Genomic DNA, 23,406 nt, shown 5'->3' with positions numbered 1-23,406 from the left:
TTTGGTAGGCATATTAAAACAAGTTGACAGTCTTTGATCTAGAATTGCTGTGTATAAAAGTCTTGGGGAAAGTAGAAGTGCAAAGGGAAAAAGAACATGGACAGCAGTGAGGTTGATGGGTCTTCAAATCTTATGTCTACCATTTCTAACAGTAAAATCATAAACACTTAAGCACTTCCAAATCTTATTATTTTTTGTACATGTAAAATAGAGATGATAATAATCATTTCACAGGGTCATGAAAATAACACAATGACAAAACATATATGTATAAGGCAGAGCATATTTTCCGACACCTGGTTAGCTCCATGTGCCACTGTACCATTCATGAACTAGCACGGGAAAGGGACAGTTTGGTTAAAACATTCCGTTTTCCTAGAATGTTTAGAAAGATAAGCCTTCTTTTTCTTCCCCTCCATATGCCCTGTCTATAAAACTCAGCCATGGGGATGGAGGCAGGTGGGGAGAAGGAAGGCACCAGCACCATCACCGTGATGGAGGTAGGCCTTGGCATTATGAATCATGTTGGGTGTAGGCAAAGAAGGTGGCCCTGTCAAACTTCCCATTCAAGCCTTACTGCCCTGAAAACTTATTTTAAAAACAAAATAAGAGATCTTTGTGAAACCTTGTCCCAAGATTCATGGGGGAACTGTACGTATAAGTGGCTGCAAACAGATCCCCCTTGCCAAGTCCTAGTTTGTCACCTGCAGTGCAAGGCAACAGTCCCTTCCCTTACACTTATGTAGACCCCTGAGCATAACACAAAGATGATGACCATGTCCTTCATGGATTTCATGCCCTGTGAAGCAGAATTTATATGTTAGAGACTTGGCCATCTCTTTTCAGAAATAAATACTTAAGATCTCATATACTCTTTGCTTAGGATATTCAGCTGATATTTACCGTGAATAAGAAACAAGGGGTACCAAAACTTTAAGGATCTTTCTAAAAACAAAGCTGTCCCAATAAGAATTCTATTCATTATCAAGGATAGAATGTTAACAATCCGGCACTGTTTGTTTTTTTGTTTTTTTGTTTTTTTTTTTTTTGAGACGGAGTCTCGCTCTGTCGCCCAGGCTGGAGTGCAGTGGCGCGATCTCGGCTCACTGCAAGCTCCGCCTCCCGGGTTCACGCCATTCTCCTGCCTCAGCCTCCCGAGTAGCTGGGACTACAGGCGCCCACAACCGCGCCCGGCTAATTTTTTGTATTTTTAGTAGAGACGGGGTTTCACCGTGGTCTCGATCTCCTGACCTTGTGATCCGCCCGCCTCGGCCTCCCAAAGTGCTGGGATTACAGGCGTGAGCCACCGCGCCCGGCCAATCCGGCACTGTTCTGTACTAACAATAACAACAGGCACCTACCGCTTGACTGAAGACGATGTCTCTTCTTAGCGTCAGCATCAGACACTGGGGCAAGCTGTACGCAAGTTCCTGAAGGAGCACAAACGTCAGGGACTGCTTGGCTCGGTTCACCACTTCTCCCATGCAGTCCTTCAGGGTAAGGATGAGGGGATACAACTGTTCATACCAGTCCTCTGAGGGAAGGGGGTGTAAGAACAGTGCAACAGATGAAGGAAGGTCTTGGAATATAATGCAGAACCAACTTCCAACTTATTTTTATTTTTTCAATAAAGTTAGACATATTCTTAAGGATTCACAAAGATCAGACCTGAAGATCTCTAATTTAAAATCTGTCCCCTAAAAATGTCCATAAGCAGCCAGCCATCGGACCTCTCCACGTGGATGCATTTAACATATTTGCAGCAGATCTCTCTTCTCTGCTCATCTCTGATCTGTGCACTGCCTGTATCTTAGTGAGTGGTGCCATCAAACCTTTCTCATACCGGAAATAGAAGTTTTACTGGCCTTCCTCTTCTGCAGTTTTCACATTAACTTGGTCATTAAATTAGTTCTACTACTGTAACAGTCCATCAATATGCATCTTCTCCTTGTCCATGCCCATTGTCGTTTATTGCTCTCCCTTGGATCACTTCCTGGACTACTCCCTAACCCATCTCCCTTCCTCTAGTCATACTCTACTGAATTCCCTTCTTAACAGTGTTGCCGGAAAGATTTCTAATCATTTTGTATCTGATTCTATCACTCACTTCTCACTTCTTAAAATATTTTGATAAAAAACCTAATAAAGCATTCATAAATAAATAAAGTTCAAACTCATGAAAGACTCTCCATTATCTAAACTTTGCCTATTTGTCTAATCTCATCTTTCAGAACTTTATTTGCTGTCTTGAGTCTCAGGTGAAGTGAACCACATGTATTTCCTTAAACTTATCCCGTTCTCTCATCTCAATGTCTTCGCAAATCCTATCTCCTCTCCTAGAACACTCTTTTTCTACTTATCTTCCTGACAAATGCTTTGTCTCTTCTGCAGACTCAATTCAGGATTTCTCTTCTCCAGGAAGTCTTCCTTCATTTCCCCCTTACTACACTTCCCTGTTCCCTGAAGATTGGGTTGAGTTGACTTCCTTTTGTGCCTATAGCTTCTTGTCCTTACTGTTTCAGGACTACTCACACACTACTCACCATTTTCCTCTGCAAGAAAGAGAACTCACTGAGGGCAAGGAATTCATTTTTTAATCACTGAATCACTAGAACCTAGCACAGTGCCTAGCATATAGTAAATATTCAATAAGTTTTAATTGAATGAGAAAAGTTACAGTAAATATAACAGAGTTTTAAAGATATAGACAAGTATAAGTAAGTCAAGTTTTCAGTAGTATTTGGGATTCAAATAGCTGTTCTTCAAATGAGGATGCAAAACTGAGACCATTTGTGCTATTTGTGTGTCTAGATTTCTAACATGCCTCAATCATATAATTATGACTTTGGTATGATAGAGAACCAATTTATGTTCTGTTTCAGTTAATTTGGAGATCAAAGCCCTGGCAAATGTTAACTATCATAAATTCTTGACTGTGTGACATTCCATTAATATATAAATAAATTAATGGATGACAAATACGATTTGATATGAATGAGCACACGCTGCGAAATTAATTATAAAGCAGGAACTAAAATGATATGATCTCCTCATCATAAAAGTGCAAGCATCATTGTGAGTAATGTGAGTGGTAAATAATCAGTTAAGACCTTGAAAGAGTGACAGAGAACAATAAAAAGAATCATAATCACTATCGTACCATGTCTACTGTCACTTATTTATTTTATGTTGTGGTATAATAGACTAGATGAAATAAATCCAAAGGGTTGAAAAGATAATTAATGGACCCAACATAATAAAAAGATATGCTCTTATTAATACTCTATGAAATGCCTATGTGATGCTATAATGTAAAATACATTAGAATGTTAGAAATTATTATTTTAAAAATATTGTAGATGTAAGTGCTATTATAAGGATAAAAAACATAGAGAAAGAGGAATGCAACAGAGCCCTTTTAATGCATAATCATTTAATATTGGACAAACTTATAGGCAGCCTAGAATAAAATGTGAACAAGGGTTTGATTAAAACAAGCATTGGTTAACTGTTGATCCTTATGTCATTGTCATGTGTAAAAGGGAAAATGGAGGTACACTGGACTTTTTTTCATAATAAAAGATACATCAATAGATATCAAGAATGAATATCCTATATTCCTATTTTTTTCATATTTGCATTTTTTTATCTCCTGTTCTCTCTCTCACTTTCTTATGTAATTGTTGCTCTCAATATGAATGGGTAGACTAATAGACACAGGGAAACACTAGAAAAAACTTCAATAAAATAACCCAGCTGTAAATTTTACACAATAGCAGACTGAAAACTGATTTTGTTTTGTGCTTAGCTCTGTAGAGATTCGTTTCTACTAGAGAATTTCCGAACATAAAATACATCTTCTGTGCAGTAGGTGGCGCTGCTTAATCAGGCTGAAGTAGAACTACTTTGCACTTGCTGCATTCAAGTAACTGATTTTTACTTTTGTATGCAGTTGTATAGTTCCCAAACAGCATGGACTTATTGTTTAAGCATCTTGCATCATATTATCCTGAATCAAGTGGTGAATACTTTATATGATTTTTCTAGTTAGAAAATTAAAAAAAAACAAGTGGCCACATTTTTCTTTCTTGCAAGATATTGTGACAATTCTAATTCAATGTTTGTTTCTGTTAAAAGTATTTAAAAGAGAAAATTTTGCAGATTTTCTCATTAGCATAAGGATAGGTGCTGTATTCAATTCCATCTTCACTTATTTAACCAGTTGATTCTTAATTGTAAACTATAATCAGATGACCAAAAACAGAAAACCAAAACAAGTCTGGTTTCCAGTTCCACAAGAATAGAAGTGGAAACCTGGGAAAACAGGAACACACAACATTCTAAACCTAGGAACACTGTTACATACTTCTGATACTAATGATATTCCAGCATCTCTATTTAGCATAATTATATATACCTTTTATGGCTAAAATTTCAGGAAAATAACAATATAGGAAAGCGTTAATTATGAATGAGAAAATTACAAGTTCATGAGCAACGTAAAATGTCTTTAAAATAGTAGTAAGCTTTCTATGGAGGAACATAAGTGAAAAAGTTAAAAATAAATTTTTTTTTTTCTAGAAAAGAAACAATTTAAATTGAGCAGATAATGGAAAATTGTACTGGAAAATTCCAATTGCCAATGACTCCAGGTTTTCTTCTCTGTTAATATGCAGTCAGTGTAAATCTCAGATTCTGAAATAAACAAAGTGAGTATGACAGGCCAAAGCAAGGCCAAAGTCAGTTCATAAATGGCCTTTTTGCTCCAATGAACATCCCATATCATTCTCACAAAGGAACAGTAAATGCTTTAGTTTTTTGCTTTAAAATACGTTTTGGGGGAAATTAAAGAAAAAACCCAGGCTTCAGCTCTTGACAGTTTTCAGATTTGTCACTTGCCTATTACCTTTGTGTCTCTCCATACTTTACAGTTTACATGGTGTGTATTTGGTCCTCCTGATAAAGATGAAGGTAGTATTTATTCATTCATATATATATGTGTGGGTATGTGTGTATATATATATGAATATATATATATATATGTGTGTGTGCATACACACACACACACACAATCTTAGTTGAAACTCGAAACTAAATTCAGAAGAGTGGATGTATTTCAGGATTTCATACTTTTATGTACACACATACACACACATATACACACACACAGTTTTTTATAAACTTAGTGAAGCTGGGAGCTAAGGGTGCCCCACAATATAGTTAACTGTCCCACCATCTCTTCCCTGAGCCAACTAGCCTAGCAGGCACTAAGTGTGATTTTATTCCCTGGGCTCCTTTCCATGACAGAGGAAAATACTAGGAGAATGTTTGAGTGCATCTATAAAAACTTGCTGAGACTCCTTAACCCTGAGACCAACAAGCAGAGTCTTTCCTCGGGAAAACATAAAATGCATGTGGCTTAGCCGAGCTTTCCTGAGCTTTGTGAAGTGTGTTGGAAGCCATCCAAGCACAGCCTCTGTTTTCCAGCCCCTCTACTTGCTTCTCCGACATATTCAAGGGAAGCTCACTGAGGGATTCAGAGAACGGCTGCTGGGTGCCCCCCCTCACCTCCTCCACACACCATCTATTTCCTGTGCAGGATGTTCACGTCCTCTGAGCTCAATGGCTCTTATGTTACTCAGGAGAAAAATAAAAGAGCCAAATATCAACCAGCTGTAGCAGAGCATCATGCTTTCTTTCCAATTTCTGAGCCATTCTCTTCTCAGGTGCTTGGTCTTCTTTGCTCATTTAAAATAATTAACTTCACAAAAGCTCGTAGCTATTGTTATTTTTGTTATCACAACCTTTCAGACACAGAAAAAAAAGAAAAGTGAAAAGATTGCACATCCATTAAACTTTATACAAAGAGATAACAGAAGAAATGAGCCAGCTCTTAGGATTCTCTTCAGGTAACAAGATGATGAACTGTGAAGACAAGCGATTAGAATGGCCATTAAGGGGGGCAATAAAATTCCCAAGGTCATGAAGTGAACACAGACCAAACTTATAGCCAGTAGGGATTTTAATCTATGCCTGAACCCCAGGCAGCACAGAAATGGTGATGGGTTCATGGTTGGGGGCTGGGGGTGGGAGAAATCTATTTCCTGCTTATAAAATTTTTGTTGACTTTGAAGGGCCTATGCCTTACATCAACCCAAATATGGGTACCTATGTGCCTCTCTGAGTGAAGTTCTTATCTTTCAGGCACAATTTTGCAGTGTGAACATTCATAATGTGAAGGGATCAACTAATAATAAGGCTTTTTCTGCAGACACTTTCTAAGTAAATTCCTTTCTATGGGTATAATACATGTAACCAACTTTGGTCATAGACCCTCGACACCTGCCCATAGGAGGCCTCTAAATACCTGGACATATCCTAGGGGCACAGGGCATAGAAACTAGGCTAATTCCAGACAATAGAAGAGTAATCAGAAAAAGAAAAGCACCCGAGGAAACTTGACTGCTTCAAATGTTTTCTGGGCCGCTCAGAATGTCCTTCTCCAACCAAGCCTTCCTGATCCTCTTCCTGTCTTTATAATCTACTGCCTGTCTCTGACACAGGAATTGAGAAATCAATTTTTTGTCTTCTTTTAATAAATGCTAATGTGTCTTCCTTATATCATTGCTCCCCCCTCCTTTTTCACTGACATCGTGAGAAATGGACTCATTCATTGGACAAAGATAGTGTCTTCTACGTGAGGTGCTGTGGGTGATACTAACATTTTTAACTCATGTCCCCTCCCTTCAAGGAGCTAAAATCGAGAAGGAAAGGTAAGAAGTATGAAGGAATACCTACAGTATAAGGCAATATGATAACAGCTACGAAAGTTGGGATAGTGACCAAACAAGTTTTAGAAGACTGAGAGTTTAGAGGCAAGAGAGTTCATCTCTGGTGAGAAGACTGTGTTCACTCATGGCTGTGGCATTTACTGCACACTTAAAGGAAGCCACAGGTGGAAAGAGCCCAGGGAAAGCTGCCTGTACTGCAGGTGGTAGACACCCACAGTGAGGCTTTGTAGGAATAGAGACTGAGAGGAGTGTTTGGTTTTGTAGTGGAAATCTAATAAATAGATGCATAAACTGACCAGAGGGAGAAACAGGGGGTACTGGAAGAGAGGAAATAAATGACTGAGATCACTCAGTGATTTGGAGAAGGCAGGAATAAAACAGAAGTAAATGTTAAGCTGAAGCCATGGAATAAAACCAATAAGAGTCTAGGTATAGGCAGTCACCATGCTAGGGATAGGGAGTGGAGGTAGATAGGGGTGGGGATAAAGGATGGTGCAGGGGATGTGTGAATAGGGCAAGAGCTAAGAAGCAGGGCCAAATCAGAAACAATGCATATCAGACAGGGTGAATGACGAAGCAAGGTTTACGTTAACCCTGAGAAGAAGGTAGCACGTGAATGTACTTTCCCTTGCCTCTATCTCAGGGCAGCCTCAAAGGCCCTAAGGACATTCACATAAAGAACAAACATGTATCTTAAAATGCCATGAGTGTAGTGTCCACTGAACTACGTTCCAAGGTAAATGACTGATCTTAGCAACTTCCACATGTATGAGAAATGACTGTACTGCTCAACCCAAGACAAATGGCTAAGACAAGAACAAAGGCAAGCTTTCCTCATGTCAAAGGAACCTTGTTTGTTTAAACCCTGCCAGCCTGAGAACACAATGTCATAAAACTTTCCAGTCCTGCTCTTAGAAAAATAGCAAAGGAAATGCATCAACTGATATCCTGGTTAAACTTCTCATTTCGTAGCACAAAGTTGAAAGCCTTAAGTAAATTCTGCTAAGACAGTTTCCAGGAACCAAATCCTTTAACCAAACAAGCCTTGTATTTGTTGTAGCACAAAAGTTTTAAATTCGGGTTATGTATTGACTGGAGGAGTCACACACCCACATTCACTGTGCTTATTTTGTTGCCTTTTGGCCTTAAATAAACTGTAACCTCAGGACTCTGGCCCTCAAACAGGTTGGGTATTTAAGAACAAGCTGCATAAGTCTTAGGTCTTTGAGCAACCTGAAATCATCAATATGTCTACATCAGTGAGCTCCTGTCATTTAAATATTGGCCAGCATCTAAGGTTAAGAAGAGAAGTAGTGGATACTGAGTTGACTGAATCCTTATCAGCGAGCATTCAGAGAAGTGAAGAGGTGCAACATTTTTACTAGGTGAATGTAAATGAAGTAAACTAGGTGAATATAGAAGTTTCCTAGTAATGTTCAAGACCATGGAATATAGTGCATCAGTTTTTTGGAGCATAAGTTTATACAAGTGCAATTTTGCTATATGCATGGAACGTGTAGTTGCACCAGTTTAAAAACAAAATTCTGCAAACACAATAGGGCCTCATGTCCATAGATTTAACTTATAAATGCCGAGTAAGCAATCAAGTAACCAAACAATATAAACAGTACATTTCTTAGGCCATTTCATTCAATAATCACATGCCCTATGGCCGGGCGTGGTGGCTCACGCCTGTAATCTCAGCACTTTGGGAGGCCAAGGCAGGAGGATCACCTGAGGGTGGGAGTTCGAGACCAGCCTGACCAACATGGAGAAACCCTGTTTCTACTGAAAATACAAAATTAGATGGGCGTGGTGGCTCATGCCTGTAATCCCAGCTACTCAGGAGACTGAGGCAGGAGAATTGCTTGAGTCCGGGAGGTGGAGATTGCAGTGAGCCAAGATTGTGCCATTGCACTCCAGCCTGGGCAACAAGAGTGAAACTCTGTGTGAAAAAAAAAAAAAAAAATTCACGTGCCCTAAAGTCCCTGGATGGGAGCTATCATCTCCCTTTTCCTCTATCTTGGTTTCTCTGTGGGTGTGAACATCACCATATTTATGAGAAAGTTAAGTAATTTTTCTATGTAATTATGAATTCTTAATTTCTGCATATGATTCCACAGTAAGCCTTTTGGATCCTTTCCTTACTCCTTATACGAAAATTAATTCAAGATGGATTAGAGACTTAAATGTTAGACCTAATACCATAAAAACCCTAGAGGAAAACCTAGGTAGTACCATTCAGGACATAGGCATGGGCAAAGACTTCATGTCTAAAACACCAAAAGCAACGGCAGCAAAAGCCAAAATTGACAAATGGGATCTCATTAAACTAAAGAGCTTCTGCACAGCAAAAGAAACTACTCTCAGAGTGAAAAGGCAACCTACAGAATGGGAGAAAATTTTTGCAATCTACTCATCAGACAAAGGGCTAATATCCAGAACCTACAAAGAACTCAAACAAATTTACAAGAAAAAAACAAACAACCCCATCAAAAAGTGGGCAGAGGATATGAACAGACATTTCTCAAAAGAAGACATTCATATAGCCAACAGACACATGAAAAAATGCTCATCATCACTGGCCATCAGAGAAATGCAAATCAAAACCACAATGAGATACCATCTCACACCAGTTAGAATGGCGATCATTAAAAAGTCAGGAAACAACAGGTGCTGGAGAGGATGTGGAGAAATAGGAACACTTTTACACTGTTGGTGGGATTGTAAACTAGTTCAACCATTATGGAAAACAGTATGGCGATTCCTCAAGGATCTAGAACTAGATGTACCATATGACCCAGCCATCCCATTACTGGGTATATACCCAAAGGATTATAAATCATGCTGCTATAAAGACACATGCACACGTATGTTTATTGCAGCACTATTCACAATAGCAAAGACTTGGAATCAACCCAAATGTCCATCAGTGACAGACTGGATTAAGAAAATGTGGCACATATACACCATGGAATACTATGCAGCCATCAAAAAGGATGAGTTTGTGTCCTTTGTAGGGACATGGATGCAGCTGGAAACCATCATTCTTAGCAAACTATCGCAAGAACAGAAAACCAAACACCGCATGTTCTTACTCATAGGTGGGAACTGAACAATGAGATCACTTGGACTCGGGAAGGGGAACATCACACACCGGGGCCTATGGTGGGGAGGGGGGAGGGGGGAGGGGGGAGGGATTGCATTGGGAGTTATACCTGATGTAAATGACAAGTTGATGGGTGCTGACGAGTTGATGGGTGCAGCACAGCAACATGGCACAAGTATACATATGTAACAAACCTGCACGTTATGCACATGTACCCTAGAACTTAAAGTATAATAATAATAATAATAATAATAATAAAAAGAGATATCTAAGGGATTGATTTTCCTGAAGTTATCATATAGCACCACAAATTTGTGCCTGAAGCAACTTAACATTTTGTTAAAAGGGTCCTAGCAAATATGTTTGTAGAGAATAAGATTGGAGAAGGTGTTTTTTTCTTGGAGAGAACAGAGGCAATGCATCGTAGACTCTAAGAGGGCAGGCTCTGGAGCCAGACCACCAGGGTTAGAACCCAGGCTGTGCACAGGTCACTTCAACTCTCTACTCCTCCATCCTTTAATTTTGTAGAATTACTCCTATGGTGTTGTAAGAATTAAATGAGTTAATGCAGTCAATATTTAATTTTTTTACCACATATCAAGTAACCCATAAATAAGAGCTTCTATGTTAAAACAATTGAAATCAACAAAGTAATTTCTACATGATACTTTGCACTTGCCCTCCTACCAGCATGGATTCTTTATGCTCTTCCTTCTGTCCTATTTCTGAGGATGAACTGTTGTCTAGCTCAGACCAGCTCCTCTGTTGGTACACCAGACCTCATCCCCTCTCACCTACTTAAGAGTGTCACTCTAGCAATTCTCTCCCTTCCTCCCACATTATCAATATTTCCTTTTATACTGGACCATTCTTGTCAGAAAACAAACATGCTATTATCTCCCCATCTTGAAAGAAATATCACTGTTTTGACCCTAATTCCCTTTATAGCTCCTACACTTTATTTCTCCATTTCCTTTCACAGTGAAACTTCTCAAAAGAGTTGTCTATACAGGTTCTCTCTACTTTCTTTACTTCCTCTTTCTTTTAACCAACTCTACTTAATTCCTACCCACTCCCGTAAGGCTACTCTTGTCATCAAAGACATCCATCCTGCTAAATCCAAAGCCATCTCTCAGTCCTCATTTTATTTGACCTATTTTCTAACCCCGGCTTTCAGGATAGCATATTCTTTTTGTATTCCTCCTACCTCACTGGCCGTCTCTTGACCAACTGTGTTGCTGGTTCCTTCACTTATTTCTGACATATCAACACTGAAATGTCCTCAAGTATAATCTATAGGTTATTTCCCCTTTCTCTGTATACTCAATCCCTGTTGTTATTATTCAGTCTCATGTCTTTAAGTGCCATCTATATAATAACAATTTCCAAATTAATGTCTTTAGCCTGAATATGTCTCCTGAACTTGATTCATAATGTAAAAATGTTATTGAAATTCTAGGCTTACAATAAAAATGTACTTTATATGGCATATTTTGATTATTTAAGTTTTTAAAAAATTTGTAAGTATACTCTAGTTGGGAGGCCAAAGTGAGCGGATCTCCTGAGGTCAGGAGTTCAAGACCAGCCTGACCAACATGGAGAAATCCCGTCTCTACTAAAAATGTAAAAACTTAGCTGCACGTAGTGGCACATGCCTGTAATCCCAGCTACTAGGGAGACTGAGGCGGGAGAATCACTTGAGCTTGGGGGATGGAGGTTGTAGTGAGCCCAGATCACACCATTGCATCCCAGCCTGGGCAACAAGAGCGAAACTCTATCTCAGAAAAAAGCAATTGTTTTAGCTGGAGAACCATTAATTTTTTAAAGCTTCATTCATTGATTTTTTTCCAATGCAATTCTCAACATTCATATGTAGAAATTTATGAAATTCAAAATATTAATATTTAAGCCTTCTAGTGAAAAAGATTGTTAGTACTTGTATGTTTGTATTTTACAAAGTAAAAGACTTGTTATAACTATAAAACCACTGAAATAATTGTCTAATGTTGAGTATAAATTCTGAGAATATTAGTATCTTTGTATAAATGTTGAAGAATATTCACTTAATAATATCAAGAAACACTCAAAAGTGTCAACAGCAATGGTAGATCCATATGACTAGGCCTTCATTCCACAATATTGGGCCTCTATTATTTGCTATGAATTATGTCAGGTTCTGGAGATTCAAGAACAAATCACAAACACTTTCTTATAGAGCCAAGTCTAATGGGGAAATGAAATTTAAGATGGCATGTACAATAAATCAGAGATTCAAAGTTTTCAAATAGCAGCCTATAGACCAGTCTTATATGACCTGCAAATTTTATTTGGAATTTATCATGTTTTAGCAATTTTTAATCTTTACAACAAGTGAGGTATTTTACATAAACATTCAGATTTATTTGAAAAATCAGAAGGGATGAAAACTTTAGGTCCATGTCCTCCATGGAAATGACTGGCTGGGGCTGGAGCAGTGACCTCCTTTTGGAGGAACATACACTCTCTACTTTGCTCTGGCTTCTATCCACTTCACTTGATTCGTTCATATTACTTCACATGATGCCTACGGGCCTTTGTGCTTGCAAGCCCTGCAGAAAGTGTGACAATATAAATGATAGAATCCAGTAAAAAATAAAAACAGGAGGACCTATTCAAAAAGCAGTAAATAAGATGTTTTCCTTTTTCCCTCAGTGGTGTTGCTCCAGACCTGTCAGGATCTTTTGTTTTGTTTTGTTTTGTTTTAATGTTTGTTTGTTTGAGACAGAGTCTTACTCTGTCGCCCAGGCTGGAGTGCACAGGTGCAATCTCAGCTCACTGCAAGCTCCGCCTCCCAGGTTCACACCATTCTCCTGCCTCAGCCTCCTGAGTAGCTGGGACAACAGGCACCCGCCACCACGCCTGGCTAATTTTTTGTATTTTTTAGTAGAGATGGGGTTTCACCGTGTTAGCCAGGATGGTCTCGATCTCCTGACCTCGTGATCCACCCACCTCGGCCTCCCAAAGTGCTGGGATTACAGGCGTGAGCCACCACACCTGGAGGGTGCTTTTTATTTACTCTTTTGTGCCATCCTCCCTTGGATGTGGGGCTATGTGAATACAGAGCCTCAAAGACACCCAGCCTCACCCTGGATCTTCTGCACTGGCACCCAAGCATGTTGGTAGGTGGGGGTGGGAAGTGATCATTGGGCTGGCGTGAAGATGAAGGTTGCGCAGGCATTGGAGAAGCCTGCAGAACTACTAGTGAGGCAAGCCTCCAAGGCCTGCACACAGGCTTCATTGCCCTATTGGACTTCACTGATAAAACACAAAAGCAAAGATAAAATTATTTGGAATTTCAGAATGGCAACTCAGAGCATTAATCTCAGAGCACAGGGCTCTGCTGAGTGAGTGGCCACGTGTGACCACATTGGTCTCACATCCACAGCCTTAACCTGGATGACCAGGGAAGGCACCCTGGAGAATGTGAAGTTTGGGAATGGGAAAAGCTTTGAAAGCTCAGGAGTGAAAAGCACCAAGTGAGTTCTCAGAAGAGTTTAATATGACTGGATCATGGAGGATGAGACAGGGTGAGGTGGAAGGAGATGTCAAAGTGCCTTGAAGCGGCAGGTCAGATGGGGATAAAGAAATGTAGGGCCATATAAAAAAGGGAGAAAGTGCCTAGAAGAGGCAGGTGGTGGTAAGGAATTTATCACCTTGTAAAAGAGGAAGAAAGCTTGGCAAACTAGTGAAGCATAAGATATGACTATCTGAGAAACAGTTCATTAAGATATCAAGGGCAAACCTAAAGGCAGGTAAATCTATATACAAAACTGCTCTTAAAATTTAATCATTCCTTTTTCCATCAGATATTCTGAGGATCTCAGACAGAGATCACTCTGGTCGAATTTGAATCCTTGCTTGGACACCCACTACCTCTGTGATCTTAGACAAATTACTTAACCTCTTCATCAACGAAATGGGGATAGAACCAGAAACTCCCCTATAGGCTTGTTGTGAAAAGAAAGAGAGGAAAGAATGTAAAAGTTCATCAAAGTACTTGTCACATAAAGGTGAGTGTAGTAAGTGTCAGCTATTAATATGATTATTACCCCTCCTTTGATACCTCATTTGGTCTCCAAACTGCATTTGATTTTCATCCCTTGATGTTTCTTACACCTCATCTGACAGTAATCCTCATGCCTCAAGGCTAACAAAGATTTTGCTCATCTTTTCTTCTTCTTTCTCTTTACATTTTTTCCAGTTTAATCTATCTGCTGACGCCTCCCAAATGTTTACTTCCTTCCCTAAGTCTTTTATCTCGTAAGTGATGCCTTTGGAAGATCTCTCACTAGGTATATCCCTTCAAATACAACTTACTCATGCACTAGACTGTAAAGACAGGGCCATGACTGAACATGTTCCTGGATACAGTAACTGGAACGGGGTAAGTACTCAACAAATATGGAATGAATGAAAAATTTTCCTCTTTCTTTTCCAACCAACACAAATTTAGTGTCTTTCCATGAGGCTTAATGCCTGAACTATTTTATATACAATTGCATTAATTAGTGAGTTGTTCTAGTCTTTTATTATTATTATTATTTTAGATACAGAGTCTGTCACCTAGCCTGGAGTGCAATGGCACTATCTCAGCTCACTGCAACCTCCGCCTCCCGGGTTTAAGTGATTCTCCAGCCTCAGCCTCCCGAGTAGTTGGGACTACAGGTGCATGCTACCATGTTCAGCTAATTTTTGTATTTTTAGTAGAGATGGGGTTTCACCATGTTGGCCAGGCTGGTCTTGAACTCCTGACCTTAAGAGATCCACCCACTTCGGCCTCCCAAAGTGCTGGTATTACAGGCATGAGCCACTGGGCCCAGCACAGTCTTTAATTATTTTAAGTGTATTAGATAGATAGCTAATCTAGGGAACCAAAGACAAAGGATGGGAAAGAGGAGCAGTTCACTACAGCCTTATACGTGTTTCTATTTGAAGGTTGGGGTGCACTTTTAGGATGAAAAATCTTTGGCACCAGCAAGACATTGATAACTGGTGACAAATCACTGGCAAATCTCTAGTAGTTACCAGCAGACAGCTGTGCATTTGTCTGTTTGTTTGCTTGTTTACTTTTTATATACAGATGGGCTCTCACTATGCTGCCCAGGTTGATCTCAAATTACTGGCTTCCAGTGATCCACCCACCTGGAATTCCAAAGTGCTTAGATTATAAGTGTGAGCCATAGCGACTGGCCCAGATGATTGTGTTAACTGAAGGCAGACAGAGATATGTAAAATATAAGGTAAATACAGTGCATTATCAGATCCCAGGAGGAAATGTGGAATGTGCCTTATAAGTTAGAAAGAAACTTTCAAGCCAAAAAGGACATGAGTACCACGAAACTAGAAACAAATTCTAAGCAATGATACGTGGACTAATTAGATGATCTGCATGGATGTTTACCACCTTTGAAAGAAACAGCGATGACATGAAGCCCATATGGGCTCACTAAGGAAAATTATTTCAGAGGAACTTTATCTTTGACAGGATTTACAGCTGGATAGATTAGGAAAAATAATTCAATGGCATAGAATATTTGGCCTTTGATAGGGCATTTCATGATATACTTGTGAAAGATGGAGAAATATAGGCCATGCAATGACATGAATGGGTGAATAGAGAGCTGGTTGAACACACATCCCCAAAGGGTAGTGATTAACCAGCGTATTTGAATGCATACTGTTCTTTTTAGTGATGTGCCTTAAGAATCTTTATTTAGATCTGTTTTCTAATCACTTTTACCTGTTACTTCTAGGAATGGACAGAAAATGCATATAAAATGTGAATTAAATAATCCTGAGTAGATCAGTAGATATGAAGGATGAAAGAAACAGGTATTTATTAGAGTGTACTCAAAGGCATTTTATACTAGTCAGTTATGGGTTTAGACATCCATCTCTTCAGTAGAATCGGGATAGACTGTTTTAATCTTCTCATGCCCCCAATATTTCATAATGTCTAGTATATAGTGCTGCTTAAATGTTGCTTGAATCTTTAGAAGCCTGAAGGGTAGGTCAAATTTAGCAACGTTTATGGATATCAATAGAATTAGTGGTAAAATGTGGGTGTCGAAACAGTGAATGTCAGCTTAGATATCATTAATATTAGAATAGTACCCAAAAGTAGGGAGGTGGTCCTCCTGGGTTACTCTGCAGCTATTAAACCATATTTGTATCACTGTGCCTAATTCTGCGGAATGCTGAGACAAACTAGAAGATGTTCAGAGAAATGCAAACTATTGGTTATGCTTGAAGCTATTCCTTTGAAGAATGACTGAAAAGGTGACAATTCAAAAGGGACATGAGGGTTGCTTTCAGATACACCTTAGGCTTAATGTAAAGAAAGAAAAGTAAATTTGTTTTTTATTGCAAAGGATATCTGGGCCAGTGGGTAAAATGAAAGAAAACATATTAGGATCAAGGTCTGGAGTATGCTGCTCTAGAAAATAAAAAGAGTTTTCTACAACTAAAGATATGCCTCAAAGGCTAGTTGAAAATTGGCAGATATATTGTAGATAAGCTTCTTAACATATTTTAGGAGGTTTAATTACATAATCTTTAAGATGACATGAAAATCTAAGATTCTAATTTTTGCTGATTTTACCTTTGAGTCAGCAGTTTACGAAACTGAAGGCATGTAGTGCTACACAGACAACAGATGATTAGAAAGGTGTTTGTACAAATAAAAGGACAATCTTTGTTCATTAGGAAACGATATAAATATACATAAGCTGTAGAACTTTGGAATAGTTATTCTATTATTTCTGTTCAGAATAGCACAAAAAGTTTTACATCTCTCAGCACTATCTGCATTTACTCTGAAAAGAAATTTATAAAGCAAGCCAAAGATATACGGTAAAACCTTGGTTCTCAAACAAACAGAAAACCTTCAAAACTACAGATTTAAAATATTACTAAATTAATATACTATGAAAAGGAAAATTTGCAACTTGAAAAGAGAAATAGCTGTACGTTATAAAACAGTGTAAGAAGGTGGATAAAAGTAGCACAACTCAGATGACCATCTGTTTAGCCATGTTAAGTACACAGCAGCAAAACAAACACAAATTATAGCTACAATGTAAAAATAAAGGAGTGTGATGAAAAAAGAAAAACTGTCATAGAATTGATTTACTCCATACTTAAAAATGTATCCCAACATAAATCACAATAATCAAAACCCTATGAAATAAAACAAAATTCCAGAATTTGATTTAAAATAGATACAGAATCTAATAAACAAAAAAACAGAAGTAATACAACATGAAGAATAACATCATTAACAAACGATGCTGCAACAAATGCTTATCAGTCTTTATCATATCATACATTGTAATAAATACTATATGTCTCAAATGGCTCACCTAATCAATTCACTAATTAATTGTAAAAAAGAAAGGAGCAAAATGGCTTCTGCACCCCAACTATGGGCTGGAATAAATTTGGGACTATTGAAGAAATACATTTTATTATCAAAAATAATATTTTGGAATGTAGTAATATGTTATATAATATCAAACTTCACAGAAACAAGAAATTACAATATGACATTTTCACCCACAGTGGCATGAAATAAGTGAAAATATTTAAGGCTGAGAGGATTGTAATTAGGAGGGTGCTTTTAGATCCTGTTAGTTACAGAGTGCCTTTTGTTATAGAGAACCGTCAAAATTTTTCTATCCATCCAGATGTTGATTTCTAAATGCTGTTCTCCAATAAAATGAAACCAGGGTTTTTTAGAAATTGGCTGAACCTGAAGCTGGGGTAGGGAAAATATAAGATGAGCCTAGAGCTTCTTATGGTGCCAAAGAGGAATGCAGTGAATAAAAAAAGTAAGAAAATCAGTAAGGGAAATAAGAAAGTAAGGGAGTAAACAACATATGGTAGGATGTTGTCAGAAGGACACAGAAATCAGTCTGAATAAGAGAGAACAACTTGAGTCCAAAATAAATAATATTAGTATTGGATTCTTAACCAAATAAAGTAAGTATTCAAACAAGAAGAAAAGATTTTGAATGTTGTCACCACAAGGAATGATAAACGTTTAAAGTGATGAATACGGTAATTACTCTGATGAATATGGTAATAAAGGAGCACACGGGGTTTCACCCCAAAATATGGCTCCCTGATATAATGAATATTTTGAATTACAGGCCCTTGGAGATCAACAGATGCTAGAACAGACTTTTCCTATCTACATAAAGACCGGGCACACCGACGAAGGAGAAGAGTTGTTTCTCCTCTGCCTTGGCTCCATGTCTCTTAATCTTCTACCTCTTCAAAAGCACAGGCTGAAGTTGCCTTAACTGCTTAAAGCCCAGATCTTCAAAAACAAACAAACAAAAATCCAAAAAACAATTTCTTGTGATCCATTCCTTGAGTTTCTATTAACTGAACCCATATCCCAGGAGGAAGACTAAAGTCGTCAACAAACCTGGACATATTTTTGTCACAAACCAACAGGTCCAACAGACCACTGTATGTTCTTCAAGCCCATTAAATTATCCTAAAAATTATTTGCTTTCTTCCTAAAATCATCCACACTACCTCTCCTCTCCCTTTCCCTTTACATGTTGGATATATAAGCATCTGTACCCCATTAAGATACTAGGCAATCACTGTGTGATTCTCCCCTTACACATGATAGCAATAAATTTATATTCCTTTTCTCTTACAAATCTGCCTTTCTATGAGTTAATTTTTCAATAACTTTTCAGAAGGCAAAAGGAGAAGCTTTTCATTCACCCACACATACACATACATTCAGACAACACAGTGAACCCCATAAAAATGTACAATTATTATGTGTCAAATATAATTAAAATTTAAGTTAAAAATAAGTATTCATGAGTCCACATTGATATTAAAAAATGGATAAATAAATACATAGGAGAGAGTGGGCGACTCTTCCTTACAAAATAATTCCAGTTCTCACAATCTAATTTATGAGAAAATATCTGAAATTTAGTTAAAGACTTAGAGAATCAAAGGTGCTTATATGTTAATTATAGCACTATGATAGTACTTAAAAATCTAAAATAATGGCTTCTATTTTGATGAATCCATTTACAGTCATTATAATATTCGTTCTGGAGAATGGTTATGAGGAAATATTCAGACAAAAGTAACACATTTCACACATTTAAATAGTGACTTCTCCTAAAAAGAATTCTAACACAAGAAAGAATTGATGATGACTGAAATAAACATAGATAATAAGAAAATAAATTAGTGGGTAATATGTTGTAGTTTGACTCTAACCATCCACAACATTGATCTAGTTGTGAATTCTACTTTTGCAGCAACTTCTACTTGGTTTTAGACTATATCTACACAATGTCTCATATTCAAATAAAAATGACTCATCTTATCTTACAAATGATTTATCTACCAAATATTTTACCTTTTAAAATGCATTTTGATTGCCCAGATGCAGTCTTCTGGTGAAATATAAGATAAACACACACACACACACACACACACACACACACACTCTATAATTTCAAATATTTTGGAATTTTATTGTCTTCAGTGAGAAGTTTTGGCAACATTGAACAAAAAAATGTAACAAAATCCAGTGTCCCTTATCTTATTTCTGCTAAAAAATAATATGTCTTGAAAACAATCTATCAATGGACATAGTCACTAAAATGAATTCTTCTTACCTCATTTTCTAGAGGACAGCAGTGTTTGGCCCATACTTGATAATCAATATATGTTCAATTAAAGAAAATTGAAGTATGCTATTTCTTTATGACATAGCTATGACAAGCTTTCATTTTGATTCATGTAAAGTTATGAAACTAGACAAGATTCATTAACTAATAAAAACTGGTATTATTAACAACAGAAAATCCCTACATACAGTTAGATCAAGTAGGTGTGAACATAAAGAACATTAGCATAAATGTTTCGCCTATATGAATGTATGACAGAGGAAGAGGGACCATCTACAATAAGAATACTTTAGGAAGCCATAGCTTACAATATAATTTAGAAATGGTTCTACTGTTAATCAAGTGATGAAAGATTGATGTTTGAGATAATTAAACTCCTGACAAAAATGTGAGTAATGAAAAATCAGGAAAACAAATTGAGGAAACATAAATCTAATTTTATAAATATTTCTATTTTCTTATGACTCTTTTTAAAGTAAAAGAAGTAACAGATTTCAGAAGAAGAGAGTAGGATAATATTGCTTATTCTCCACAAACACTTAAGGTACCCAGCAAAAAAGTCTGACTCAACCCTAATAGCAGTTCCTACTGCCATAAAGAGATGTAAACATTTGTCTTGGTTTTTGTGGCAACATTAATCAAACATTAATCAAATCAACAAAAAGAAAATTCCAAAACCATTTATAGGGACACACCTGTAGTTAAAATTTTGTTTGTATTTTCTAGCCAACTTTGTAATAAGGTATACATTTGAAAGTATCTGCCTACCTATCTACCTACCTACTCACCTATCTCTCCACAGAAAAACACATGCACTCACATGTATATGCATGTATATGTGTGTGCATGGTTTCACGAAAATCTAGATTTATCATATATTTTTTAGAGCAATATGCTGACATGTTCCTTACAATCAAATCTTTCTATATGTTTTGGAGATAATTTACACAAATATTTCTCAGAATAATGCAAAAGTCATCCTATCTGATTACACTCTGTTAAGAAACCACTGTGAGATACTGTGTCTGATACGCCTGTAAGTTTCTAAGAGTTAAATGCAGATGCTTATTTATCCTTCAAAAAAATTTTGGAGGAATGTGTAAAGGTAGGTTAAACTATGTCAGATCCTTAAAACACTTTTCTTTTTTCAAGGTTTTTTATGTGGTAAGAGAATAAAAAAAAGAACATTGCTAGCAGTTCCGAAAACACAACTGAGATGCAATTTGATAAATAGCCTTCCATCATCCAAGCCAGAGCTGTGGCAAAGCATGCTATCAGCACTTTCATCAAAGACACTATTGACTCCTCTTTTTCTATCTCATTTTATCATGACTTTCTCATTTTGTTTACTCAGTAAATGATTGGGGAATTAAGATTTCTTACCTCTTGGGTGAGAGGGGATGGAGTCTGCTAACGAAGGTTCCTTTTCTCCATCATTGTTGCTGCCACTGCCTTCACTGCCGCCATCTCTTTCAATCAGTTTATCCACCATAGCAATAATGCAGTTCAGGCTCTTCCCTACGTTGGCCCACACCCTGTCCTGAAAAAAGCATGAATATCACTACATATTTTTATCACAAAAACAAGATAAGGTAAAGTCAGATAAATCTATTTTAGAGAAGCATTTGGAAGGGTAGTTATTAGATGCAGATGGAGTAGCTCTAAATTCCCATTAACTTGGTCAGACTATGGATATATAATAAATATATGTTCTCTTAATAAAGCAAAAATGAAGTATTATGAATCTTTTTATTTAGTACATTATTTTCACTCTGTCATAAAGAAATGACCATCATACAATATTAATCCATAATAGAGCACAAATTATGATATTTTAAATGGAAGATATCTATTCTCTTTATCAACACTTATTATGAAAGCAAAGACACACCAATATTTTTAAAGAATGGCCTCCTCTTGTGTTAGAAATTCTTGGAGTATTTTTGGTTATATATATATATATATATATATATATATGTATATTCACAGTAGCATTAAGTATATTCACATTGTCATGCACCCATTACTAGCATCCACTTCCAGAACTTTTTCATCTTCCTAGACTGAAACTCTATACCCCTTACACGTGAATTTCAAATTCCTTCCTCTTCCAGCCCTTGGCAACCATCATTCTGCTTTCTGTCCCTGTGAATGTGACTATTCTAGGTACTAGAAATTCTGGAAGTATAGTCTTTAGACCACTTCTAACAGAATAGCCCGGAAAATTAGTACACAGATCCCTGGGTCCCACCAATTGAATCAGAAACCCTGGGAGGAAAGCACAATAAATTGAAATTTTGACAAATTCCTCAGATACTTCTGACCATACTGTCTTATAACTTCTACTTCATATTATACACTAGAGCTACATAATAAGTCATTTTGAGTGATTTATTTCCCAGGAAGCAACCTGTACTACTAACGGGCCTCTTTGCCACTAATCTTCCCAGTTCTCATTAGTAGCAATTTTTGCTTCAGGTAATGCATGCAACTGAATTGTTTGATTCACAAAATTGCTATTATTAATTGTTTAAATACTATTTTTTAATATATATATCACGATAGAAGACTGCCATTCGTCACTTCCTTCGTGCTTCTCTTCCTATATCCTCTAGCTCTGACTCCTAATTTCTCTCTCCAGGCATAATATCCAGACAGATTTATGGTGTTTTCCCTGCATCATACCACAGAACAACCTTTCAGTGGGTGCTTTCTCTATAAAAGAGGTATCTCAGGAACATGGAGTACCACTTAATGTAAAGATAGTACTAAATTATAGTATTTCCTTAGTGGTTTGTATATTTTTTCTCAAATGTACTTTTTTTTTGCCTAAGCTAATTTTGCTACTTCATAAACATACAAATTAATTTTGGAAAGGATACATCAAGGAATAGAAACTAAAGTTGAATTGAGATTATGTGATGGCTATCTTGTAAAGACGGAGTGTACAGACATGCCTACTTTAGCTGAGGAAGTAATAGGGTTTTAAAGAAAAGCAGAACATTCAAAGTTAGCACAGGTAATTTTGGATCCTTATGTGACATGCTACCCAGGAGACATTGAGAAAAGTACTTCATCCCTGGGGAAGCCCAGTCGTCTCAGTTGGAATGATAATTCTTGCTCTAACTACTTCACCAAACTACAATGGGAGCCAAATGTTGTGTTTTCTATGACGGCACTTGTTAAAATTATTACCATTTGGCAAAATCACATCCAAAACTTCCTGGCTTTCCTAAGTGAATCAAGCTTTCCCCTCACCCTGTAATCCTGAGTGGGAAGTATTCTATTAACCACATGTGATTATAACTATCTTTCCCCTAAAGTCAGATCTTTCCACAAAGAATTGAAAGCACTTTACCTCTAAGAAAAATTTAAACACCAACTACATCCATAGATTACATCATCATCTGCCTGTTGTCTGAGAAAATGATGTAAAGGAACCTCTGAGCCATAAACCAGGAGAGCTAAGGAAGCTTATTTATTCCAGGAGGAAATGCTGGGGAAAGGTAAGTAACCAGATGGTCTTGACATGAGTTGGATTGGGATTTGGTGAGGAGCTTCCATTCTGGAGCACAATAACAAACTCATGGCCTCTCTTTTGAATATGTCTTAATCATTACCACCAACTGCATCTTTAAGGTGATCAAATTGAAAAATGAAACAACTCTCCAGCTAAAACTGGAAATCAACTCTGCTACTGAGGAAAAAAAAGGGGGAGCAGATTCCTCTCAATTTTTCAGACTAGCTTTCTACATAAGTTGTCAACTCTCTTCCTATTGTCCATGTTGAAAGC

The 23,406-nt window shown here is 37.4% G+C and overlaps 1 protein-coding gene across 8 annotated transcripts in view; it reads right to left on the bottom strand.

Moving 5' to 3' along the window:
* Positions 1–23,406, bottom strand: part of INPP4B (inositol polyphosphate-4-phosphatase type II B) — an 817,532-nt gene that overhangs the window by 93,553 nt on the left and 700,573 nt on the right. For all 8 annotated transcript variants that reach the window (XM_050791144.1, XM_050791150.1, XM_050791147.1 and 5 more), the window contains 2 exons: positions 20,997–21,153; positions 1,362–1,534 (listed from right to left, as the gene is read on the bottom strand). In XM_050791144.1, coding sequence (XP_050647101.1) covers positions 1,362–1,534; positions 20,997–21,153 — 330 coding nt within the window. The remainder of the gene's footprint in view (positions 1–1,361; positions 1,535–20,996; positions 21,154–23,406) is intronic.

The sequence above is a fragment of the Macaca thibetana genome, chromosome 5 (genome assembly GCF_024542745.1).
Source record: "Macaca thibetana thibetana isolate TM-01 chromosome 5, ASM2454274v1, whole genome shotgun sequence".
Lineage (NCBI taxonomy): Eukaryota > Metazoa > Chordata > Mammalia > Primates > Cercopithecidae > Macaca > Macaca thibetana.
This window is presented reverse-complemented; position numbering and strand designations above follow the sequence as displayed.